Consider the following 23,939-nt stretch of genomic DNA (forward strand, 5'->3'; position numbering starts at 1 on the left):
TAACGATTTAAAAAATAAGATTTCATTTTCAAATCAATATTTACTTATTTCCAACATCTTTCATCCCCATCATAATGGAAAAATCTGACTTAAAAGGAACCTATATCATCACCAAATTTGAATGGCAAATATTGGACATCTAACATTTTAAATATCATCTCAACCTTCAAACAACTAAAGCTAAGATTTGGCATATTTAATCATTCCGAAAATGAAGAATCTTTTATATACTAAAGTTGGCGAAACTTTCGCCGATTGTAGGCGAAAGTTCTTCTATTGTACTCATAAAAACTGAAGCAGCTCAACGACTTGATGATTCGTACGACCTACGGGTAATAATCTTCATCTCAATTCCAACTCGTTTTCCTTCCATTCCTAAAAAAAGGGGCAAAAAGTCATAAAACTAACTGTACTAACAAATAAATTAGTAGTATCAAAATTAAACTGAAATATTTATGAAATTAATTAAAATACAATATTCATATGCGGCACACAGTTATACAATGAACATAAACCAGGATTCTTCAACAGTAACACTAGAAATCCACATTTCACACACAGAAAACACAATTATATCACTATCTTAAAAGAATCAAAACTGTGTATTTTATCAAAGAATCACAATAATTAATACAAAAAATTAGACAAATCAAAAGCTACAAAAAAAATTATCTATGAGACACACCCTAATGTCAAAATTACATACAAATGAATTATCCATTTTTTTTAAACAAACTCATGTACCCGATTTTTCAACAGAAAACACTGGTAAGGCCAGAAGTTTGCTCGTAGCTTGAGAAGAATAAACCTTCGCATGGAATTTTTCAGATGGATCACCGGCCTCGGTTAGAAGGCAAACAAACTTAAAAATCTATTAACCCGCCGGACCTAAGATATAATCTTTCTAATGTCATCTCTGGAGAGAATTGAAGTTAGAAGCTGAGAATCAACGTCAGAAGAGGATAAATCAACGCACGGAAGTTCCTGTTGAAGGTGGAGGGAAAATGGGGGGAAATGGTTAAAGAGGATCGCCGGTATAGGATATCCCACGCCGTAAGTGAAGAAGCGACACCGAAGAATCGCACGGACGGTTGACAATTATTATAGTACTCCAAATGTATTGGAGTATGTGCACACGGTCATATATTTGATATGATGTATTATGAATGGAACAATTTTCAAAGTTATATACCTATTCTCTATTGGATTGAATTCCGAAGAGACGATTTTAGCAGAAATTAAATAAATTATTATAATTTTAATAGTCAATTGCACTAGAACTCTGTGTTGCAAATGAATCACATATATCTCATATTAGAAACAACATAAACAACTTGAGATTTGAATTCAAGCAAGAAACTAATCCAAGAGGTTTGAGCTCGACTCGAAACTTAAAGACTCGACAAATTTCATTTCGAGCTCACATTTGAACTTGAACTTATTTTACATATTCAAAACTTATGTTCAAGCTTAAACTCAAAACTGAAAGCTCAAGAAGAAGCTAAAAAATGGCTCTAATTGTGATAACAAACAAACAAATTACATCATCACAAATAGAATCCAAATCCAAAAGGGTTTTACGGTACTTACAGAGAACAAAAAATTACATACTCATATATCGGAGGTTGGATCAGCTTGAGATCATTGGGTATACTGGCTCCGATTTTGCTGAATACTAAGACAGTATGAAATCTACGTTGTGCTACATCTATCTCTTTGCTGGAGGTGTCATTTCCTGGAAGAGTGCTAAACAATCACTTATAGCCTCTTCCACCATGGCAGCTGAGTTTGTAGCGTGTTATGAGGCATCCAATCATGGAATATGGCTGCAACATTTTGTCACGGGACTGCGCATTGTTGATGGCATTGAAAGGCCACTAAGATTATATTGTGATAATAAATCAGCAGTTATGTATTCCAATAACAACAAGAGCTCGACGAAGTCAAAACACATTGTCATCAAGTTTCTGGTTGTTAAAGAAAGAATTCAGAGTGGAAAGTTGTCAATTGTGTATATCGGTACAAGCTCCATGGTTGCGGATCCGCTTACTAAGGGACTACCACCCAAACAGTTTCATTAGCACATTGATAGTATGGGTGTTATGTCAATTGAGGAAATTCAGTTTTAGTGGGAGTTTGTTATTTTAAATGTTTTTCAGTTGTAGACATTTTCAGTTACAGTTATGTAAATTTATTTTCTGCAGAAATAAATTTCAAGTTAAGTCACACTCTGATTATGGTTTAAAGTTTGATCTCAATAAGGTTAAGGGAGGACCAGTTGGAAATAGGCATGTTACGGTCACATTGCATGAAATTTCCATGCTACATCCATTTCATGATCCATGTCATTCAGTTGTGTTGGCATATGTGACCATTGATGGGTCCAGCTATCTTGAGTGTAGCAGCTGTAACTAATCCGGTCACATTGCATGAAATTTCCATGCTACATCCATTTCATGATCCATGTCATTCAGTTGTGTTGGCATATGTGACCATTGATGGGTCCAGCTATCTTGAGTGTAGCGAAGACTGCTTTGATCTTATGTTGATGTGATTGATGGACCGGATTAGTTACAGACACATTTCAATTTAACAACAATTTTGAGCTCATAAGATTATTTTCACAAACATAATTATAAGGTTGCACATATAGCCCAAGTGGGAGATTGTTGGATCAATTTTATTTATATGAGCTTATATGTGAATAATTATGTGTTGTGGGTTCGGGTTATTAGGCTTTAATGTATCTAATAGGTTGTGAGTCTTTAATGTGTAGAGTCATAAGTGTAATTTCTGTTTTTATGATGGGCTAAAACAGAAATATCAGAAGATAATGATAAACATTATCTATATATATGGGTCATGGTCCCCAGATCTCGCGTTATCACGTTCCCTATTCTCTCCCCCATTAAGAAAATAGTTTAGAAGAGAAAACTAAAGGATTCTCTCAAAGAAAGAGCGCGTAGATCTAGAAGATCAAGGCACGTTCTAAAGAATTCAGAAATATGGCTTCAGGTACGCTTCCGCTTAAGTTTTCCAGTCAAATTCTTAATGATTTAGCATGATGGATTCTGCGGTTTATGGGTTTCCCCAACACATTATACATATGTTAAAAAATATCTACTAACAATTTAGTTGTGGCGAGAAAAATTGGCTGAAATTAATGGCAGGGACAATAGAAACGTGAAGCTTCCAAGGCCTTGACAGGAGGTGGAGGCGTGGAGTAGAAACGTGATGGGAAAAAAATGTGGAGAAGTTGGATTGATGCCAAATTTAGGGCAACGAAATAACTTCATTACACAATAATAATGTAAGGATAAAAGTAGAAGAAAAAGTTTGTGTCATTTTTGCATTTAGTCTAACATGACATCTATTATAATATAGGAAAGATATCTTATTTGCGAAGATCTCGTTAACTAGCTAAATTCAACCAGCACTAACCACTTAAGTAGTTAATGTTAATATATATATACAAGTACTTGTACAATATTTTTTTTATAATTCATTGGTTTATATTCAAATGATGATGAAAATATAATTATAAGAAATAATGAGAGATTATAATGTAATTTTGATATACGAATTAAAAAAATAAATAAAAAAAGACAAAAGTTAAAAAAATAAATAGAAAAAGAAAGAGAAAAAAGATCATAATAGGAATTAAACTTACAACTTGATGCTTATGAAACAAAAGCTCTATCCGATAAGCTACATTATATTAAAATTTTAAAAAGACCAAAATAGGAATTAAACTTACAACTCGATATTTATTAAACAAAAGCTCTATCCGATAAGCTACATGTGACTTACATTAAAATTTTAACATTTTATTAATATATATAATTATTAAAACAGATCATTACACCAGAAGTTAGTTACTATAAGGATCTCGAACTTAATTTTGAGACAAGTTACTATAATTCAGTAGATAAAACCTCTATTATCTAAACATTAAGTTGCAGTTCGAAATTATTTATTCACAAAAATGTAAATATGTAAAACCATGATCAATATATTCTCGATTAATTTAAGGCCTTGGTGTCTAGTAAGCAATAAATAATCTTGTTTAACAAGGGCAACATTTTAAGTTTCCGGGGTTAAAAACAGAGACTCACCAATTCAAGACAGATAAAAAAGAAATTTCGTAATCGAGCAGATTAGTTTTATGGACATGAACTTACTGTACAAGACCACCGAGGGCGAAATGGGAGACAATCAACACTTACTTGAAGCCCTCCTGCATATAAATCCATTGATTTATAATGAGAAGAAGAGTTGCAAGTACTGCAGGGAATTGAGATTAAAGCACATAAATTTGGAATTTCAAATTCCATTGTTGATGTTGGTAAGAGTCGAGAAATAGCATTTAAGAAACCCATAAGTGGTTCAAAAAATAGAAATTGAAGGCAAAATTGAAAAACGAAATTTTTTAATACCTAATTCCATTTTCACTTATTTTCCATTCTAAACCACTTCAAATCCACCAATTTTATTGTGATGAATTTGAACTAGTTTAATCAATTCTTTCAAATCCTGATCTTATTTTCCAATTCCATCTTTCTAGATAGATACAAATAATATTTAAAATCCCAAATCTTCTCAAATACATGAATATAGACAGCAGTGAAATTTAGTCCATGTTATAGATTATAATAAAATAAGTACTTCCATTGCAATGTAAAATTTTTTTAACTCCTCCCACTACGTCTGTTGCCACTTAAATATGTAATACTATTAAATTAAAAAACTTAAAATAATACCTCGAAAAGGTTCGAGAAATCTTATCAGAGTCCACTTGCACATTTCCATCGGTCAACAAATTATTCCCAGAAGCCAGAGAATCTGCAATCTCTTTGAGACCCTGTGAGTATTCAGTAATACGTGAAACGGAAGAGATTAAATTTATACTAAAGATACGAATAGATTGACTTGAGTAATAGAAATTATACAAAAATTGTCACCCTTTTCCCTTTTCCCTTCTCACATAAGCAGACGCAAATGTTCACTTCGACACAATATTCAAAAGCAGAAACATGAATATACATATTAACAATTTTTATGGGGTTCACATTTCATTGCAAACGAGAGTGAATTATTTGTTTGTTAATTTTTTCTACATTGCCTTTCTGTTTTTCAAAGTGGCAACAGAAAATAGATGAGGTACCATTAGACTTGGGGCTGAGTTTCCAGAAATTTTAAACTGATCCTGCAAAAATGTAACGAAAAGATGATTAATCAGTAGTATGTAATGAGCATCGAAAAAAAAACATACATTACCAAAAGAAATAATTTGGGGGAGAAAAATGAAGTTTCCTAAAGTAATAACTTTTACCCATTTTAATCGGGGTATACAATCCGAATTAGACAGCATACAATCAACTGCGTAGTAGGTCAGAGAAGTAACAAATCCGAACCTGAAGCAAATCAGGTATTTTCATCTTTCTTCCATTGACAATGCTACACAGGTACATAACCCCAGAATTTGCAAGGTCCTATGATATATGCAACGATGCGCCATCAAACACTTATCATCATTGCTAGGGTATTGAGAAATTAATGTTGTACTTTGAAAGTTTTTGTATAATAAAAGTATTTGAACTTTTGAAGAGGTTATGAAGTAATGGAAGCTTATTCAATATGATATAAATAAAAATGCAAATCATTTCACCTGTTTGCCTTCCAACGAGAGTAACTTGCTGTCCTGCAATTTAGTATTTACTATGAGAAAATGGATCGACAAGGAAATTGTATGATACGTTTATTATCCAGAAAACCAACAATAATGTTTGTAATAAGCAGTCAAAGTTATTCACAATCATGAGACTAATTTAAAATAAGTGAAGTACATCCAATAAGTCAAATACACATCTAAAGCATCCAAATGAAATTTAAGGTCCCAAGTTCCAAAAAATACATACTGAGGTCTCAAGAATTCACAAACAAAAGTTGTATCAGCAGCTAATAAATGTTTCCTAATCATCAACCGCCAATTTAAAATTGCAACCCTGTGATGATCTAAAGCAGGATGCATTAGAATAGAAAACAGCAAGATCCAAAGAAGTCAAAGGACGATCCAAAGAACCATCCTCAACCAAACTTTTTCCGCATCAAGTTCTACTCAATTGTTCAAATAAAAAATGTAGGCTACCAACCCTTTTACCTTGGTATATAAATTAGTCTCAAACTAAAAAAAGAAAAAGAAAAACAGAACCTACCCTCTCCTACATAGCAAGAAAAACAATTGCTGAAGACAACAGCAAGTGAAGAAATCAACAATGGCTACAAGGTGGTAATGCAGAAAATAATGATGGGCTATGGCAGAGAGGCAGTTGAGATACCAAGGTGCTACTTTTGTGTAAAGAAAGCAGGAAATGGAAAAACAAGTTTAAAACAGTGATTAGGACAAGGGCAGAAAAGAAATTCAGCGCAATTGTTGCTCATGTCATAAGAAATTCAAGAGAATGCAGAAAAACATTAAAACAATCAATAAAGGATCCTTTAGCAGTTTAAAAAATTATCTTCTATAACTTAATATAATACATGTGATATTCGCATCACATGAATCTTTAAATTAACAAATATCGGCAAGGCATATTATTAATTATTATTGTACTTCCGTTTACCATTTCGTAGACAGACATACAGATTGTCCTAATAAACAGTAGTGCGTTTCTACATGGAATTCAAGGAATCCAAAGGGTGTAAGCCCGCTCCTCAAAGGAGTAAATTGATTGAGTCATTTTCAGAAACATTCACAACTTCGAAAATCTCACATTTATGTTGCTTCATATAAAAATTTAGCACTTTCCAAAAGCATAGGTTTCACAATGAACTACCATACCAAATACAGAACCTCCATCTCATGACTTCTTACCAAATGATTTAACAAAAGAAGATTAAACTATAAGAAAATGCATACAACATAAAATAATTAAGAATTTTTGAAGATATAACCTACCAAACCAGAAACCATTCTCTGCAATGCATCCAAATCAAACCCAATTTGAGAAACATCACCACGTACATCATTAACCTGTTTCACAAGTTAGGTTTTTAAAAAAACAATTATTCTAAATGATGTTCAGATCAAAACATATTTTCTTAGGCTTGCCATTCCAACATGCTGATAACTCAGGTTATGTGAAAATGAGATGAGAGCAAATTATACCTTCAGAGGCAATCTACACCAATCAAATGACAAATATATCAAGTAGCACATTTTAGGGATATAACTTTGAGGTTTACACAACAAAGCTAAAATTATTGCACTTAATATATACCTCATTCCTAATTATTTTGGATATCTCTACTTGCTCATCCAGTTTCCCATCCAAGTTCTCGATTCTCTGTGTCAAGTGTCTTTTGGCCGCCTGATCAGAAGATCATAAATGAAAACTCATGATATACGGAAATTCCATTAGTTAAGAAGTTTCCATCACTTAGGTTGATTAGAAAAACAAAATTTCCTTCTTTAAAACAATTTTTGAAATTGATTTTTATCAGAATTTAGTATAGTAACCCAATCTAATAGCATGCAACTTTGTTCCTAGCACATTTACAGGAAAAGAAATTAACTTCTGTTACATAAAAACTACATGTTGCAATTCAGGTTTCAAAATAAAATAAACAAAAATTATAAAAAGATAACAAAGTTGCTTATTGAGTTAAGAAATCAGTATGCTCAACCAATCAAGAAATAACTGATACTTACTGCAAGGGCCTCAGTCACATGATCCAAATGTTTGGTCAAGTTGGAAACAGCATTTGCCATGTTTTGTTTGGTTACATACATCAGGTCTGAGAACGAAAGACCCTACCAAAAGAAGATTCATCAGGGGGGGGGGGGGGCAAAACTCGCAAAAGAAAAAAGTACGGCAAATTGTCGAAAGCAGCAGAAAATAAGAATACTTATGAATGCTCCAACACAATAAAATTAGTATAATGAAACGAGGTTCTACCTTCCACCACATGTATCCATAACCCACAGCTCCCAAAGCAGCTGCTGGCACTATTAGAGCTGTTATGTTACCTGTGAAAAAGAAAAAGCGAGAGAATCACTTAAACAGCCATAAATCCTTAATAGTCTCACATAAACAAGAAATACCAACTTTGTCCAGAACTTCCATTAAGAACAGTAATCTGCCTAGACGAGGCCAGTTGCCGAACCTCCATGGCTAGCCTACGAACCTATAAAACAATTAATCACATAACAATTAATACTTCAGTTTAATATAAAATCAAAAAGTTATCCACCTTTACAGATCCAAAGTTCGATGTTTTGTTCAAAGGTATAAGATTATACAAAAAAGACAAATCTATACCATGCCATGCTAGCACAAAAAAAATACAAATAACTAATATACAGCAGGCAGAGAGATATCCCCCACGCCCAAAGCCAGCCATCTCACTAGAAAGCATCAAGAAAAATTCTCACAGAACAATTAAATATGAGTGGCATCAAAGTAACAATGATAAAATTCTCTTTTTGTTTTACTCAAAAAGGAAATCCAAAGCAATTTGACAAGACATAAGAGTAAAACAATTGTGCAAAATGTAAATTGACTTAAGTTTAAAAAATAAAAATACAGTAGAATAACTTTTTGAGTAATCCCTAAACAGTTATGGTATACCTGGCTAGCAATTGCATCAGAATCCCCTTCCGATCCCCCTGATTTCTCCAACCCCTTGAATAGATTCTGCCAAAACAAGCCAAAAGATCATTGAAAACAACTAAGAGAAAATTTGCCAAATGTACACAATACAAGACATATGTATAGTGAACATACTGCAGCACAAAGTAGCTTTACCATAAAAGACATTTCACACTAACACCGTGAAATTATGAAAGAACAGTCTTATCACTTAATTGGACACCAATTTGCATCCCGAGAATGATAAATGACTATGAGAGGCCAACATTATTAAGAAATAGAAAAAATTTCTCTAATCCTTCAATATCTTCACGATTGCACAGATGTGACAAAGAAAATTGAACCTTGCTGGATGCTATCAGGAAAAAGGACATTAATCAAATTGTGTGTGTGAAATACGCCCAATTGAAGCATTTTATTGGACACCTCGAGATCTCTGGGATAAGGCTTGAGCATTAAAGTACCTAAGAGTTATTGATGCTCAATTTCCAGATGGGACTCCTTTCGTTAAAAATTCTAAACTGTTTCAAAAGCTAGGTAATGTAACAGCTATCTACAAATCCAGTCAAATTTAACACTGACTTGATATAAGAGATCAGAAAACAAAAAACTAAGGTGACGTATCACAAACAATATCTTTCCAATTCTCAAACAATTATACAAGTAGGTCACAAAAATTATAACGAGATTCACAAATTTTTTCAACTCAACGTAAAGGCAATACAACTCCACGACAGAAAAATTACACTCCTGCCTTACACAAGCTCAATAAGCTAAATGAAGAGATTGATTCCAAATAATGCACACCCGTATACAGCTGAATCCAGAATACAAAAGGAGGTGGAAGATCAAGTACCTGCATTTCACCCAATATATCTGATAATTTCCCATTCCTCATCAGTATTGTTCCCGTATAACCTAATTGCACCAAATAAAAGCAAGCAAAACTCTCACAGAAAGTCGGATCAAACTCAAAACATCAAAATTACAATAATGAAACACACATAAACAGGCAGAATCTATAGATACCTGCTCCAACGATGAAGAGTATCCTCGAAATCCCTATCCCAGCCTGCATAGCCATCGCTGAATGATCTGCAGTAACCAAGTTCAAAGAAGATAGTATTTTGCGGGTGCGTCGTTGTTAAGGGATTTATGAACTTTTTGGTAACGTGGCAAGGCGTGCATGGGAAGGCACTTTCCCGTTTTAGTTTCAATGGCTAAATGTATCATTTTGGGTCGAGTTGCATTTGGGTTTGACCCGATTAAAATATTTGATTATTTAATTGGTGATAAATCAGAATGCAGAATTAAATAAAAACAGGCTCAAATATCCAACTGACAGTTGATCGGCTTAATAGCAACTGATGTTCCTCAAAAAATAATGATTATCATGTTCAGACAATAATTACCATAATTAAGAGAAACAATCATCCATAAATTAAGAGAATTCGAGGGAGAAACAATCATTCGTGAGAGACAACAAAAGAAAAACACAAGAAGAATTGGGTGGAATAGAAGTCAATTTCTCACTTCATTTCATTTAACAGAAACAATCATTCGTAAGAGACAACAAAAGAAAAACACAAGATTTGCATGTACAATTTAATCCTGAATGTTAATAAAACTACTCTAATTACAAGTCTTTATCCTACTGTTAATCAATTAGAAGCTCAATTTGAAATGATTAACAAGCCAAATTGCATTCATTACAGAATAATAAGAGCTCTTAATATCCTCAAAACATATTTTCCGAAAATTTCTTCAACTTTGTTCAGACCGAGCAGATAGCAAAGAATGCAAATAGAAATCTAAGTTCCATCGTTCTAATGTGCATTGGGTATAGCATGATGTCGGATGATTTGTGGGAACAATAAACAGTTGGGATATCTGGCTAAAAATATGCGGAATTAAGGCATGGAATCAGTATAAATCTGCTAGATAAGAATGAGGCGCGAAAAATCGATCACGGATTTTGCACGTAGGATTAACGAACTAAGCCTTCAAATTCTTGTTTGGGATTTGAATTTAAACAATCAGAAAAGTGTCATTCCACTGAATAACTACAGGGATACGAATAATAGATAGACGAAGGAGACGGATTTACACCTGAAGAGCGTGAGAGAGCGAGAGGAGACCGGTGACGATGTGTAGCAGAGAGTGAAGAAGATGAAGAAGATGTTGACCAGCGGCTGGGGCTTGTTTACCCTGGTTCTTATTTATTCGTTTTAATTAATTTAATTTTTTTATTTAATACTTTTTTTGTATTTAAAATATTTTTTGAATATTTATTTATTTTGTCAGATAATGATTCTTTTATTTTGGTATACATGTAAGATTATATATTATTTATATTGAATTAAAAGTAATTTCCGATAACAATATAAAATCTAACATAGTTGCATTAAAGTCTAAAGTTTAGTTAAAATAAGAACGTGTCTCTTGACCTCACGAATATTTATCTGTAAGACGGGTCAACCCTACCGATATTCACAATAAAAAATAATACTCTTAACATAAAAAAGTAATACTTTTTCATAGATAATCCAAATAAGAGATCTGTCTCACAAAATACGACTCGTGAGACCGTCTCACACAAGTTTTTACCTTAAAATAATAACTCAACATATTTAAAAAAATTAAAATTTTAAAAAATAATAACTCAACCTTATGAGAAATAATATTTACTATATAAATATTTTCTTAGAAAATTATCAATTTTTAATATTTAAGAATTCATACAAATACACATAACAAGTTGACATCAAATCAGTTGAATATCGCACACCTTCAGTACCAACTGGTTTTCTTTAGTCATTCGGTCATTCCAATAAAAAAATTTACATGATCAAGTAATAGTTGCATAAAGCTAGTCCAAGAAAAAGAAGAAAAAATCCTTTCTAACAAATCAAAAGACATTAGATTTATCATACAAATTCTTAGTACAACTTATTGAACCCCAAAGGCGACACATTTTCCCCGAATCTCGGCAAGAAAACTTCCCTATCGAGCGAAACATGAAGGGATGACACGATTTTAACCAGCGATACCCAAAGAAAGGGCGAGCTGCAAAATGCGTATCCGAAAACGGTCAGTGCCCTTGAAACACCATTGTTATACCAAGGGTAGGCCATCACTAAAAGGACCCCGACAATCCCTAGCCATGGCACGAGTACATGTAGCATCGGCAAGAGAAAGGCATTGATAGCGATGAAAGAAAGCGAAAATGCCCCAAGCAAGTAGAGGCCCCAGCCAATGACTGGATGAACTGTGTGAGGAATGAGGAAGAATGGAACCACGTATGCAGCAAGAACGGACCATAGAGCAATCAGTTTGTAGCCAGTCTGTACAAGGAAAACACTCTTTTCTTCTCTCCGGTAACATAGTTTTGATAAACTGGGGCGAGCTAGACGCGCCACAGCCATGATTCCCAAGTAAAATATAGCTTGGATGAACACTATAGGGGTTTCTGCAGAGTAGCTGTTGGCAAAAAAAAATACACATCACAAAACGAACATCAGACCACACGTTTAATCAAGAAAGGGAAAAAACTAATGGAACAGGAGTAAGATGTTTTTGCAATGGCTTATGAGAGAGCTTTTATCTTACCCGAGAGTTTGAAGTCGTTGTTCATGCCATTGAATGCCTAAAGGAAGGACAGGCCATGACCACCAGTACCATGGTTTTAACCATGGAGCTCCCGGGAATGTGATGACACTGTTAGGCCCACACGGCACACTCCAACGTAGTCTGAGATCTGGAGACAAATAAATAAGAAATAATTATTTGATCCTAATTGATCAGCGTATGCTAATTACTTGTGCTAATGCTATATGTAGACACGAATACTTTTTTAAACCACGGGTTCTAATTAGTGTGTTTACTTACAATAATAAGAAGCATCCATTTGGTAGCCTAGAGGAAGTCGGTAGGTTCCATCGAGTGTCGTGGCATTTGAAGGAGGGTGAAACATTGGTCGATCAAGTAAATCTGGGAAGTAGTTTCCTAAGAATCCTTGGTCAGCTCCATCAGCATTACTTGTGCCGATCTCCACCTCGTGAATCATATCATTGAAAACCTCTAAAGATGGCTGCAAATTTTGACCATTTTAGTGATGGGATTTCGGTGAAGTAAACACATTTCACTTCAAATTTTCTGCTCTATTATATTGATTAGATGTTCACCATGTATCAACAGGATAACATATTTAAGAAAGTTTGTGTCACCCTCCAAATCTCCAAGACTAGAGGATAAACAAATCCATTATGTAGCCTTGTAATTAATTAGTTAATTGACAACTCTATCTTCATACATGGTGTGGATGTAAAGGTTATACCTGCAACACAAAGAGACCGGTGTGGAAGATGCAGGGATTGATGAAAACAGCACAGAACTGCCCACATTGAAAGAGTTCATCGGTTTTTTGAAGGAAGAGATTGTCAGCATCAAGCATGACCACACGCTCGTACTCGACTAATTTCCACGCGTACAGCTTGTTCAGCGTCTTCGTGAATCTCCAACCCGGATCTTTTACATATGGATTCTTAACGTTTTCAACTTTCATCACTATCGCACCATCCTCCTCTTCTCTGAAAAACCACAAAAAACCATTGATTTCCTTGGAGCTATTTGTTTATCGATTTACATTTTCGTGTAGCGGTTTTAATACTATCAAGAAACATCTGAATGCATGGAGTAAGGATTTTGAGATGCCTTATAGTTAATTACTCAGCTTGGAAATTTATATTACAAAATCACTGATGATGAAGGTGATCAAATACATCTTTCTGTATCACCAAACATATAATTGAACAATATAAATAAGCAAATAAAAATTAAACTAAACTTGTTATTTCTCATTAAAAAAAAATAGTTAGCAGGTTGTTATAGTCCGGGAAAAATAAACTAAAATCACCCTCAACAATTACAAAATTGTCTATAAGTATATACATTAGGTGGTAAAAGAATGATCCGACCGTCCAAGTACTTTAAATTGGTTGAAATATTCGTATTAGGTCGGTAAAAACAATGCTATATTTGGTTGAAAATTGGACAAATAATAAATAGAATATTAAATTATTCATCTGCTGGCAAATATATATAATATAATACATCCACTTGAAAGAGACTTTGACTTCCTCTCCTTGTTTACAAACAAGTGAGTTACAAATAATATTGGCAAAAACTTGTGTGAGACGGTCTTACGGGTCGTATTCTGTGAGACAGATCTCTTATTTGGGTCATTCATGAAAAAATATTATTTTTATACTAAGACTATTACTTTTTATTGTGAATATCGGTAGGATTGACCCGTCTCACAGATAAAAAATAGTAAGATCGTCTCACAAGATATCTACTCAATAATATTTTTCATGGGTGGATGAATTTCTCGGAAGTAGCTGACAATATTTTTAAAAAAGAACGTGGAACCAATTATTACCCTCCACTCTTGCCAAATACTTGAAATTAATAAACTATTTAATTAAAATTATTCCAAAACTTATCCTATTTATTTTATTATTGAGTTAATAAATAGTCGATGATCCAGTAAACCCATGTCAATTTAATAACTTGTCATGCCGATCGTTCGTACACAAAAATCAAATTAAATAAATCATCCATTGAAAAAATCAAACTAACGGAAACAATTGCTTTCTTTAGGTTCATATAATAATGGTGATATAACAACATAAATTATATAATTCAAAATTTTTCAATCCCATTAATTATTTCTAATCAACGCCACGCTTTCGAATCTTGTGAATAGAGTAAAAGACCTATGAAATAATTAAATTCAATTATTCGACTAGATCTCGAATTCAAATCAGCCAAAAACTTGTGTGGGACGGTTTCATGGGTCGTATTTTGTGAGACGGATGTCGTATTTAAGTCATCCATGAAAAATATTACTTTTTATGCTAAGAGTATTAATTTTTAATTGTGAATATCGGTAAGGTTGACTTGTCTCACCGATAAAGATTCGTGAGATCATCTCAAAAAAACCTATTCTTCAAAGTGAATGAAGAATCATGGATTGAATAATTTGAAAATAAATAAATAAAACATATCCAAATAAGTAACTGAAAATTGATCAGGAAGAAAAAACGAGAGAGTCAAAAGTTGTTCGAAAAAAGAAGAATGAACCGATCCTTTGACCAGGCTGATTTGCCTCTTAAATTTCATTTCCTTTAATTTCTTAGGACTTTAATTCCTATCTTCCAAGATAAGGATCACTTTTAAATTAAATTTTTGGATTTTTTAGAAATATTAATTAATAAATCTAACTCAATACAAAAACTGAAATGCCAACCGACTAAAACAAAGTATATAATTTGATGCTTAGAATCATTTTTTGTCTTTTCTTAAAAAAGACATAACGTTAGGAAAAGCCAATAGACAAAGGCAAGTTCGTGCGTGGGATGCGTTTCCCAATTTCACAATTATTTAATTCAAAATTTTCACCGCTTTCAAAAATATACCACACATTTTTTTTCACCTCAATCCCATGTTTTTTAAGACCGCGTTGAGTTCGATTCCGACAAGTTGTCGGAATCGACATGTAATAAACTAGATGAATAGTAATACTCACAGAGCTTGAATCCAATGGGGAGGAACATCCATGGAGGCAATAACGACAAGATCAGCATCGACCTCAAGCTTTGCGAGGGATCTCAGCATCACGCGCGTGGCCATGTAGAACTCGTAATCCCTCGGAGTCCCCATATACATCATTGTGGCATACGCATTCTTGTGCGCCGGTCTCTTCGTCTTCGCTTGGCACGACAATAACAATAAACCCAAACTCAACACCAAACTCAGAAACGCCACTCTTCCCCTCCTTTCTCCCATCTTTACTTACTTTTTCTACAAAACTTTATGCAAAAAAAATTCTGGGTTTTCTTGAAATCTGATCAAACTTGAAACCCAACTCCGTGCTTCGTATCTCTCTGTATTTTTTGAACGAGGAAAAGAATTGAAATTGTATAGTTTAGCGCACATTGGCTGTTCGATGTATTGATTATATAGTCTGAGATATAATATAATAGAATTATATGCGCGTGAGAGAAACCGAAAGGAAAGGGCCAGAGCAGGCACGTGAACAGCTGTTCTTTCTTATGTGAAAATTTAAGTGCTACTTGTTCTTCCCCAAAAAATACAAATTAAAATATTTTTTAATAAATAAATCGTGATTATTAAAAATAATACACCTGAAACTTGATGAAACCCTTTTTTTTTAAATCCCAAAAAACATTTGATTTCTCAGGTTGGATTATGGTGAAGTTATATTTTAAAATTATGAAATAAATTTTTTACTAAAGAATCAAATTTATATGACATTTATTGTATCGTAATGTAATGCCCACTTGGGACAACATATTAAATTTCTCGTCATTTATTATAATAAATATTGTGTTATAACAGAAATCTAAATTGGAAACTTACTCCTTTAAAAATTATTATTATATGTAATGCGGTGGAATTATTTTTTTTTAACGTAAAAGGTTTTTTTTTTAAATATAATTTCACTATAAAGAAAATGTTGAGCATACATAAATTATTAACGTATGAGTAAATTTCTTGTGAAACGGTCTCACGAATCTTTATTTGTGAGACGGATCAACCCTATCGATATCTACAATAAAAAGTAATACTCTTAGCATAAAAAAGAATATTTTTTTATGGATGACCCAAATAAGTGACACGTATCACAAAATACGACCTGTGAGACTGTTTCACACAAATATTATCTTAAAAGTATCTGTTAATTAGGAGATATAAACGAAATTAAATTATTTTTTAAAGTAGATTTTTTAGGACTCGGTCAGCTGAGTTATCCAAAGCAAAAGCTTAGTGGAGTATGAAATTCTTAGTCAAGGTTTACCAAGTCCACATGTTTTCAAGCTGGACATGTTCTCGTTTACCACGTAAAAATGACGTATCATAAGATTTAATATTAAATAATAAATAATATTGTATTTTTTAAATAATTTATATAAATGAATATTATTATATAGCTGCTACGAATTCTTTAATTAATCCAATTAATAGGGTTGAGAATTGTAATCTCTCTATTATTATATATTTTCAATAAATATTAAATGTATTTTTTCAATTATCGAAGAATTCAGTAAATTATATGTTTTTTTTTTTTTGGACAATAAACACGCAAAACCACACAACATGTAAGCCAATGATGATAACTAGTCGTAACCAAACTTGGCAGATTATAAATTACTTCTTTTTTGAAATAAAAACGAGGGTTGGCAGTTGAAAAGATAGTTTGGCCTTATTTTCAAGTACAACCATAATATAAAATTTTGAATTTTTTTGTTTATATTATTTAATAATTGATATAAATCCATAGATTTCAAAAGACTCAATTCGAATCCAATCATCAAGTTTGCGATCATGCAATTCGCAATTCGCGACTAGCAATACTTCTTGGCGCGATTGATGTGTAGTCCTCAATATCATACACGGAATTAAGCTTTGGATTCTCAAATATATCTCCACAATGCATATGCTTCCTCACCATGGACAACATTATCGTTTATTGGCAATACATTCTCACTGGGCCCAAGTGGAACGAACAACTTGATGACAACAATATTTAGACATACCACAAAAAGGATCCCGACGAGCTGAACCCCTAATTTTCTTGGTCTCGGTCCGAGCTCGACCTATCTGGAGGTCATATGCTAGATCGATGTAATTCTACCAATCGGGAACCATGTAAAAGAGTCGGATGAGCTTAGGCACATCCAGAATACCGATGAGAATGTAATTTAATTGATTGATAACCCCAAAAAGGGTTCTGGGGTCGTCTTTGGACTCAAGTAAAGTAAGAAAGACTAGAAACCCAAAGCTTTACACGGGAGGCTAAGAGAAGACGAGTTGAAATCCAGCCCAAATAAGGAAAACTCATTAAAATCATCCCTGAGTATGCAACAACCCGGAAAGCCGATCAGACTACTACATACTCATACAAACATGGGCTCTCAGCATAGCCCGAGTAGCATAAGAGGCCAAGATGATGGATCGAGGACCATGTCCATGGGTAGTCCAGGGACCGGAATCCCCACATGTGACACATCTTACCAGCGATCCGAGCACCTCGGGACATGTACTGATTATGGGCCCACGTATATGGGTATGTCTCGAAATCATTAGCATGTCAATAAGCACACGTAGGGGTGATATTACAAGTCTAAAGACGGTTTGAGTTGTCAATTGTAACAGTGTCAGGAGACAGGGTATGGGCAGCTGTCTGATTATGAAAAGTGACTGAGCACTGAAAACAAGGTCATCATTAAGTTTTCCACTATAAATACTCATGTTCACCCGATATTTTTCACAAGCAATCACTATAGAGCACTTTCCTTGCCTTTGTATAAATAATCAACTGACTTGAGTGTCGGAATGACTGTGTGGGAAACCCTTCCGGTGCCCCCACTTGATGTGATCCAGGTGAATCGGGTGAGTTGGTTGGGGCAATCCACCGAATCTGATTAGAGTTTTGCTAACGGAAAATGAGCAAGAAGCTAAGATATATCTTGAGGGGAAGGTAAATCACTGTGATATGGCTTCAATTGTGTCCTGCAAACAAGAAGATGAACTCGAGAATGGACGCCAGAGGGTATCCGGCGTGACAACTCCGATGCTTAAGTTAGCAGATGAAGATGAAGGAAAAATGGCTGTATATGTGTGAATATAAGTGAGTATGAGAAAAAATCTCTCTTTTAATGTAAAACATACATGCTATTTATATGAAGGTAATCTCATGATTACCTTGTTTTCAGTGCTCACTTACTACTTAGGATAAGATGGCTGCCCATATGCTACTTCTGACGACTTGTTCTGACACGCCAACCCCTGGGTTCTGATAGCAATGATTGCCAAGCATAAGGCATCACATACTGGTGCACTCGAGTGAGATGCTACTTTCGAAGTAGCCCGGGTAGAAAGCCTCACGTGAACTTGTATGAAAGTCCAAGCTTCTGGTAACCCGGGAAGAAGATGTCCCGGGCATTCACCTGTTTGGCTTCTGACGAACTCTTCCTGCAGATTTACCCTGATTTGGGCTATCTATATAATATCACTGGTCATCCATGACTCGGGCTCTTATGGGGATATCACCACTAATGCTCTTCATTTTTCAAAGTGTGTAGTTCATCTAGCCCGAGATTACTTGCCCAGTCATTAGCAATCACAGGGAAGGAACATAACACAACCCCGTAAATTGTCCACTCAGCTCTCTCAATTTACCCGATCCTCATCATTGGCGTTTTCTATGAGAAAACAGATCTATAGATGTAGATATGGTTTCCACTCGAAAATAAGCTCGGAGAGAAGATTCCTGAAGGAAAACCATGAATTCAGAGGTTTCCCAAGGAAATCCACCCCATCGGCAAACTTTTTCTATCACTCTAGAACAGTTCACCCACTGAATAGCAGCGGCTGTGCAAAAAACCATAGCGGAGAAATTGCCTCCCAATAACAGCCATGTGCACTAAGAAGAAAAGTCCGAGGATGAATCTCATCCTCAGACAATACTAAGTAGGGAGAGAGTTCCCAAGAAGGTTCCAAGGATCTCATCACGGTCGAGGAGTTGAAAGATCTTAAAAGGAAGATGAAGAGACTGGAAGGACAAATTGGGTCTTCCCAGCGGGCCCAGGCGAGTGTATGTTCTTTCTCTATCCAAATAATAAGCGAGCCCTTATCTGGTCATTCAAGTCGGTCAAGATCAGAGAATATGACGGGAACACTAATCCAGAGGAACATCTGACCCATTTCGAGAACATGATCATGTTGCATTGTTACGAAGACAAAATCAAGTGTAAATCTTTTCTGACCACGCTGGTGAACTCAGCCCAACGTTGGTTCAAAAATCTCGAGCCTCAGAGTATCCATCCTTTCAAAGATTTCAAGATCATCTTTTTACATTATTTCAATAGTAGCAAGAGGTATAAGAATATTGTATTTAACATGTTCGATTTAAAGAAAAGTGAGGATGAATCATTGTGGGCGTATATCCGTAATTTTATCAAAGCAGCCTTGGAAGTGCCATCTTATGCTCCCGAAACCAAAACCATAGCTTTCACTCAAAGGCTCTGACGATGGCGAAGCCAGGAATTTCGAACAACCAGGGCTAAGATTAGAAACTCTAGAATTTTTTAATTTTTTAAAATTGAATCACCCGGGCTAATATCAATTAATGCAGAATGATCCAAAATTCACATATAAATTTTTTTTAAAATATTTGGGTTACTCAGGCTTTAAAGTGGCTCTGCTACTGGGCTCTGGGAAGGGTATTTTTTCGACCTCTGATAAAGAAGTTGCCCTGAATTTTAAATATCTACTATCTCGGGTAGAAAAAATACATCAATATGGTGGAGGTCTAAAGATAAAAAAAGAAAACCATGCAAAAAAGGGGGGATCGGGCAGGAAAAAGGAAGACCGAGTGTAGAGGGGAAACTCTCTCGAGTGATTTTATCAGTATACGCCTTTTTGATTCTCGAAATATCAGACAATACACATGTGATGAAGATACGGATGTCTCAAAGCCAATCGTGGTCCTCCCATGACACACGGTCGACAATGAAATTCTACGCATTCCACCATATTGTACACATTTATCTGTATTTTCATTGTTCTTTGAATTTTTTTTTAGAAAAATTGTATTTTTCGTCACTATATATTTACTTACCTCTCATCGATTTTGGTTCTTTTCTTGCAAAATTGTTGTCTTAGTCATATATCTTTTCTATTTGACAATCTTAATCATTTTTCATCATGAGTGTCGCACGTCAGCGTCATGTCAAAAAAATACTAAAATTGCTTAAAAAACCAAAAAACTATGATTGAAATTTTAAAAAATAGAATACTAAATCACAAAAAATTAAATATAAATGACATTTTCAATTTTTTGGAAAATCTTATAGAAAAACTGTTTTTTTATTAAAAAAAATATCTCACAGGGATGACTATTTTAAAAAATGATCACACAAGCCATAAAGACCATAAGTTCTCTTCTCCGATCCTCTATATTACATCATAACGCAGAGGCCAAGTCAAAGTTAAATGTATCAATTGACAGATGAATGTGTTTGATAAGTTCACACCCCCCAAACATTTTTAATACATACAATAAATATACAAGGAGGTAGTATAGATGAAGAGCAAGTATCCTTCATAATCTGGTCAATATAGATAGTCTAAAAAATACAAATAAAAAATAAGTTATAGCTGATGACGATAAAAAATGGTTCCTTACGTGCAAAAAAGTGTAACTTTGACAAAATTTTAAGATTTGATTTAGTTTTTGGTGATTTATTTTCCTTCACAATCTCCCTCGCCTCGCTTGTACATAGTTTCGACTGGAAGTTGGCCGAGGGTGCCTCTCATTGCCATCCCCACGCCTCGTTTATTAGGTGCTGCAGTTTATGAGTAAACTATGTACAATCTAATTAAGTTCATCAGTTTCTTTGTTGTTCAATGTAATGAATAAGATACTATAACTTTCTAATAAACAAGTTTTTTTTGTAGCTTTTGAAGGTTTTTGTTTTTTTGTGGGGAACAATGTTGTTGGTAAGAGTAAGTCTCTTGTGAGATAGTCTCACGAATCTTTATCTGTGAGACGGGTTAATCCTACCGATATTCACAATAAAAAGTAATACTCTGAGCATAAAAAGTAATATTTTTTCATGGATAACACAAATAAAAGATCCGTCTCATAAAATACGATCCGTGAGACTGTTTTACACAAATTTTTACTTGTTGGATAGTCCACTCTTGTTCCAGCATAGATTAATCTTTTCTTTAAAACTTTGGTTTTAATAATAAAACAAAAGAGGGTAAAAGAGATTTCAAATTCTTCTCAATCTGCCACCGCTGTTCATCTGAGGTTATTTATTTAGTATTAATCAAAGTGGTGCAGCAATTGGGGCGGGGGGCGTCAAAAGGCAACTGAACAAGAATTTGTGTGCCGTGAGCAACCTGATATGTATTGGCCAAATCTCTAAAGAATGGTATCCCAATTTTTTTGAAAATTTAAAATCTCAAAATCGCTAGAAATGAAGTATGCTTTATTGATTCGAGTTCATCACTTAAGCAAAAGAATAACAGTACTGATTGAAAAATCAAATTTTAACATGAAAAAAGAAAAAGAACCACCAGGTATGGCTAAATGTGACACATGAAAGTAGTACAGCTTTTGCAGTGTAAGGTTGTGGCTGTGGTGTGTGTGGACTTTTTGGGGAGACAGAAACAAATAATTTAACTAGTAAAGATTTAAATTCAAAATCATAGTAGTTTTGGTGCCTCGTTTTAACCATTGGAAACTGACTTTACATGAAAAATTTAAAATTAAAATTGATGTTATATTTTAGGGAGCTTACTTAGGCTTAGTTTGGAATTTGGGAAAGAAAAGAAAGGAATGGAAGAGGAAAAAAATATAGTTTTCCTTCCATTTCCTCCAAAATATGGATGGAATTTTATCTGACAAATTTTCCTTTTTTTTCCCACTGTTAAAATCTCCTAAACGACCCATTCTTTTAAATTTCCTTTCCTCTCTTCTTTTCCATCCAAATTCAAGTCCCAAACAAAGACTTGAGTTGCTTTTAATTTATGGTGATACAAAAACATTTTTTTTAAAAGTATTTAAAATTTAATTAATTTAATGACAATAAATTTAAAGTTCCAACCCCACCTGTGTGTATATATATATATATATCCACCGATGTATCGCATAAAGATCAATGGCCAACTTTCTCTCTTCCATCGTTTTCCTTTTCATCTTCTTCACCTTGGCCAATGCTACGTACTCCGGCCTCATTTTAACAGTCGTAAACAACTGTCCCTTCACTATTTGGCCCGCCATCCAGCCCAACGCCGGCCACCCCGTTCTTGAGCGCGGCGGTTTCGCCCTCAACACCCTCACCCACCGCTCTTTCCCAGCTCCCACCGCCCACTGGTCCGGCCGTATCTGGGCCCGCACCCACTGCACCCACGCGAACGGCCACTTCTCCTGCCAAACAGGTGACTGCGGTGGCCGCTTAGAATGTCAAGGATCCGGCGGCGCCGCCCCCGCGTCCCTTGCTCAATTCTCTCTCCACCACGGCCACACCGACCTCTCCTCCTACGCTGTCAGCCTCGTGGATGGCTTCAACCTACCCATGACCGTGACTCCGCACGAAGGCAAGGGACAATGCCCCGTGGTGGGCTGTCGGTCTGACTTGCTCGCAACCTGTCCTCATGGACTGCAGTTAAGAGCTTCTCATGGGAAAATTGTGGGGTGTAAGAGCGGCTGCGCGGCCTTCGGGACAGATGAGCTTTGTTGCCGCCATCGTTACAACAGCCCACAGACATGCCGTGCGTCGAGTTACTCGGAGTTCTTCAAGCATGCTTGCCCAGCTACATTCACGTACGCCCATGATAGTCCGTCTCTGATGCATGAGTGCTCCGCTCCACGCGAACTCAAAGTCATCTTCTGCCATTAGTAATATGATGGAACAAAACTAGAATGGTGTGTTGTAGTGAAAGGTGTTTCCTTTTCTATGAATTAATCAGTCTAATATGGTTGTCTGTATTTGCTCTTTGGTGTAAGATCAAGGAGTATAATATTTTATGTTTTGTCTTATAACCGATCGCTAGCAGAATCGAACTAAATCTCTGTCAATGTTAAATCTTGTTCTTATGATAATTTATTTACATAATTTTACTGTAGTAAAAAAACAATAATAAAATTTCAAATTATTTGGTGATTTCCTTTTATTCCTTTTGTTAATTTGTTTGGATATAAGGTTTTGACAGATAATTGAAATTGTGTTTCACGGGAAAATAGGGTCATTTAATTTTTTTTAATCTTTCCGCTATATTTCTCTTAAAAAATAACATTTGTCTACAAAAACATGTAATGTAATATGTTGTATTATGCTATTTTAAAAAACAGGTATCATTTTTTAAATTTACATGAATGTAAGATCATTTTTCAAAATTTCCCAGAAAAGTATTAATGCTTTTTATTTAATTTAACTTGTCAAAATTTGTTTCTTATACAACAATTTGGATTTTTTTATTTTGATCATTTTTTCGTCTAAAACAATTGATTTGTTATTTCATTTTATTTCCGTTTATATTTATTTTTAATATATTTAATTTAAAATTTATTTTTTCCACCTGAGTCGTAAGAGTACATCGTTATTAAATAAACAATATCTGTAAGATCTAGTAGATTCAGATAAAAAATGACCAAAACAAAAGAAAGTCTAAAATATTAATTTACAAGTT

General features: G+C 34.5%; 4 protein-coding genes across 4 annotated transcripts in view; 1 reads left to right on the forward strand and 3 right to left on the reverse strand.

Moving 5' to 3' along the window:
• LOC142525005 (uncharacterized) lies at positions 1-10,870 on the reverse strand. The gene is made up of 15 exons (XM_075629169.1): positions 10,761-10,870; positions 9,681-9,746; positions 9,508-9,569; positions 8,631-8,696; positions 8,109-8,187; positions 7,959-8,029; positions 7,712-7,813; positions 7,281-7,370; positions 6,959-7,033; positions 5,669-5,701; positions 5,415-5,492; positions 5,165-5,206; positions 4,761-4,861; positions 4,182-4,237; positions 1-375 (listed from the first exon to the last, which is right to left on the reverse strand). Exons 2-14 carry the CDS (start codon positions 9,733-9,735, stop codon positions 4,216-4,218), a joined length of 876 nt encoding a protein of 291 aa, XP_075485284.1. The 5' UTR covers positions 9,736-9,746; positions 10,761-10,870; the 3' UTR covers positions 1-375; positions 4,182-4,215.
• The window catches only part of LOC142525004 (uncharacterized), a 27,112-nt gene continuing 7,161 nt past the window's right edge, over positions 3,989-23,939 (reverse strand). The window contains exon 13 of the mRNA XM_075629168.1: positions 3,989-4,237. Coding sequence (XP_075485283.1) covers positions 4,216-4,237 — 22 coding nt within the window. The 3' untranslated portion in view covers positions 3,989-4,215. The remainder of the gene's footprint in view (positions 4,238-23,939) is intronic.
• Positions 11,441-15,681, reverse strand: LOC142524484 (putative glucuronosyltransferase PGSIP8). Its single transcript, XM_075628498.1, has 5 exons — positions 15,241-15,681; positions 12,988-13,240; positions 12,540-12,741; positions 12,261-12,408; positions 11,441-12,131 (listed from the first exon to the last, which is right to left on the reverse strand). Exons 1-5 carry the CDS (start codon positions 15,498-15,500, stop codon positions 11,591-11,593), a joined length of 1,404 nt encoding a protein of 467 aa, XP_075484613.1. The 5' UTR covers positions 15,501-15,681; the 3' UTR covers positions 11,441-11,590.
• Positions 22,399-23,357, forward strand: LOC142525576 (osmotin-like protein). Its single transcript, XM_075629889.1, has one exon. It carries the CDS (start codon positions 22,409-22,411, stop codon positions 23,147-23,149), a length of 741 nt encoding a protein of 246 aa, XP_075486004.1. The 5' UTR covers positions 22,399-22,408; the 3' UTR covers positions 23,150-23,357.

The sequence above is a fragment of the Primulina tabacum genome, chromosome 14 (assembly GCF_025594145.1).
Source record: "Primulina tabacum isolate GXHZ01 chromosome 14, ASM2559414v2, whole genome shotgun sequence".
NCBI classification, from domain to species: domain Eukaryota; kingdom Viridiplantae; phylum Streptophyta; class Magnoliopsida; order Lamiales; family Gesneriaceae; genus Primulina; species Primulina tabacum.

Excerpts from the sequence above, each read along its gene's own strand:
- LOC142525005 (XM_075629169.1), bottom strand. The coding sequence starts at position 9,735 with ATGGCTATGCAGGCTGGGATAGGGATTTCGAGGATACTCTTCATCGTT. Across the intron at positions 8,188-8,630 it reads CTGATGCAATTGCTAGCCAG|GTTCGTAGGCTAGCCATGGA; the intron begins GTATACCATAAC and ends ATTGTTTTATAG. Across the intron at positions 5,207-5,414 it reads AAATACCTGATTTGCTTCAG|GATCAGTTTAAAATTTCTGG; the intron begins GTTCGGATTTGT and ends ACATTTTTGCAG.
- LOC142524484 (XM_075628498.1), bottom strand. The coding sequence starts at position 15,500 with ATGGGAGAAAGGAGGGGAAGAGTGGCGTTTCTGAGTTTGGTGTTGAGT. Across the intron at positions 12,409-12,539 it reads AATGGATGCTTCTTATTATT|ATCTCAGACTACGTTGGAGT; the intron begins GTAAGTAAACAC and ends ATTTGTCTCCAG. Across the intron at positions 12,132-12,260 it reads CAACGACTTCAAACTCTCGG|CTACTCTGCAGAAACCCCTA; the intron begins GTAAGATAAAAG and ends TTTTGCCAACAG.
- LOC142525576 (XM_075629889.1), top strand. The coding sequence starts at position 22,409 with ATGGCCAACTTTCTCTCTTCCATCGTTTTCCTTTTCATCTTCTTCACC.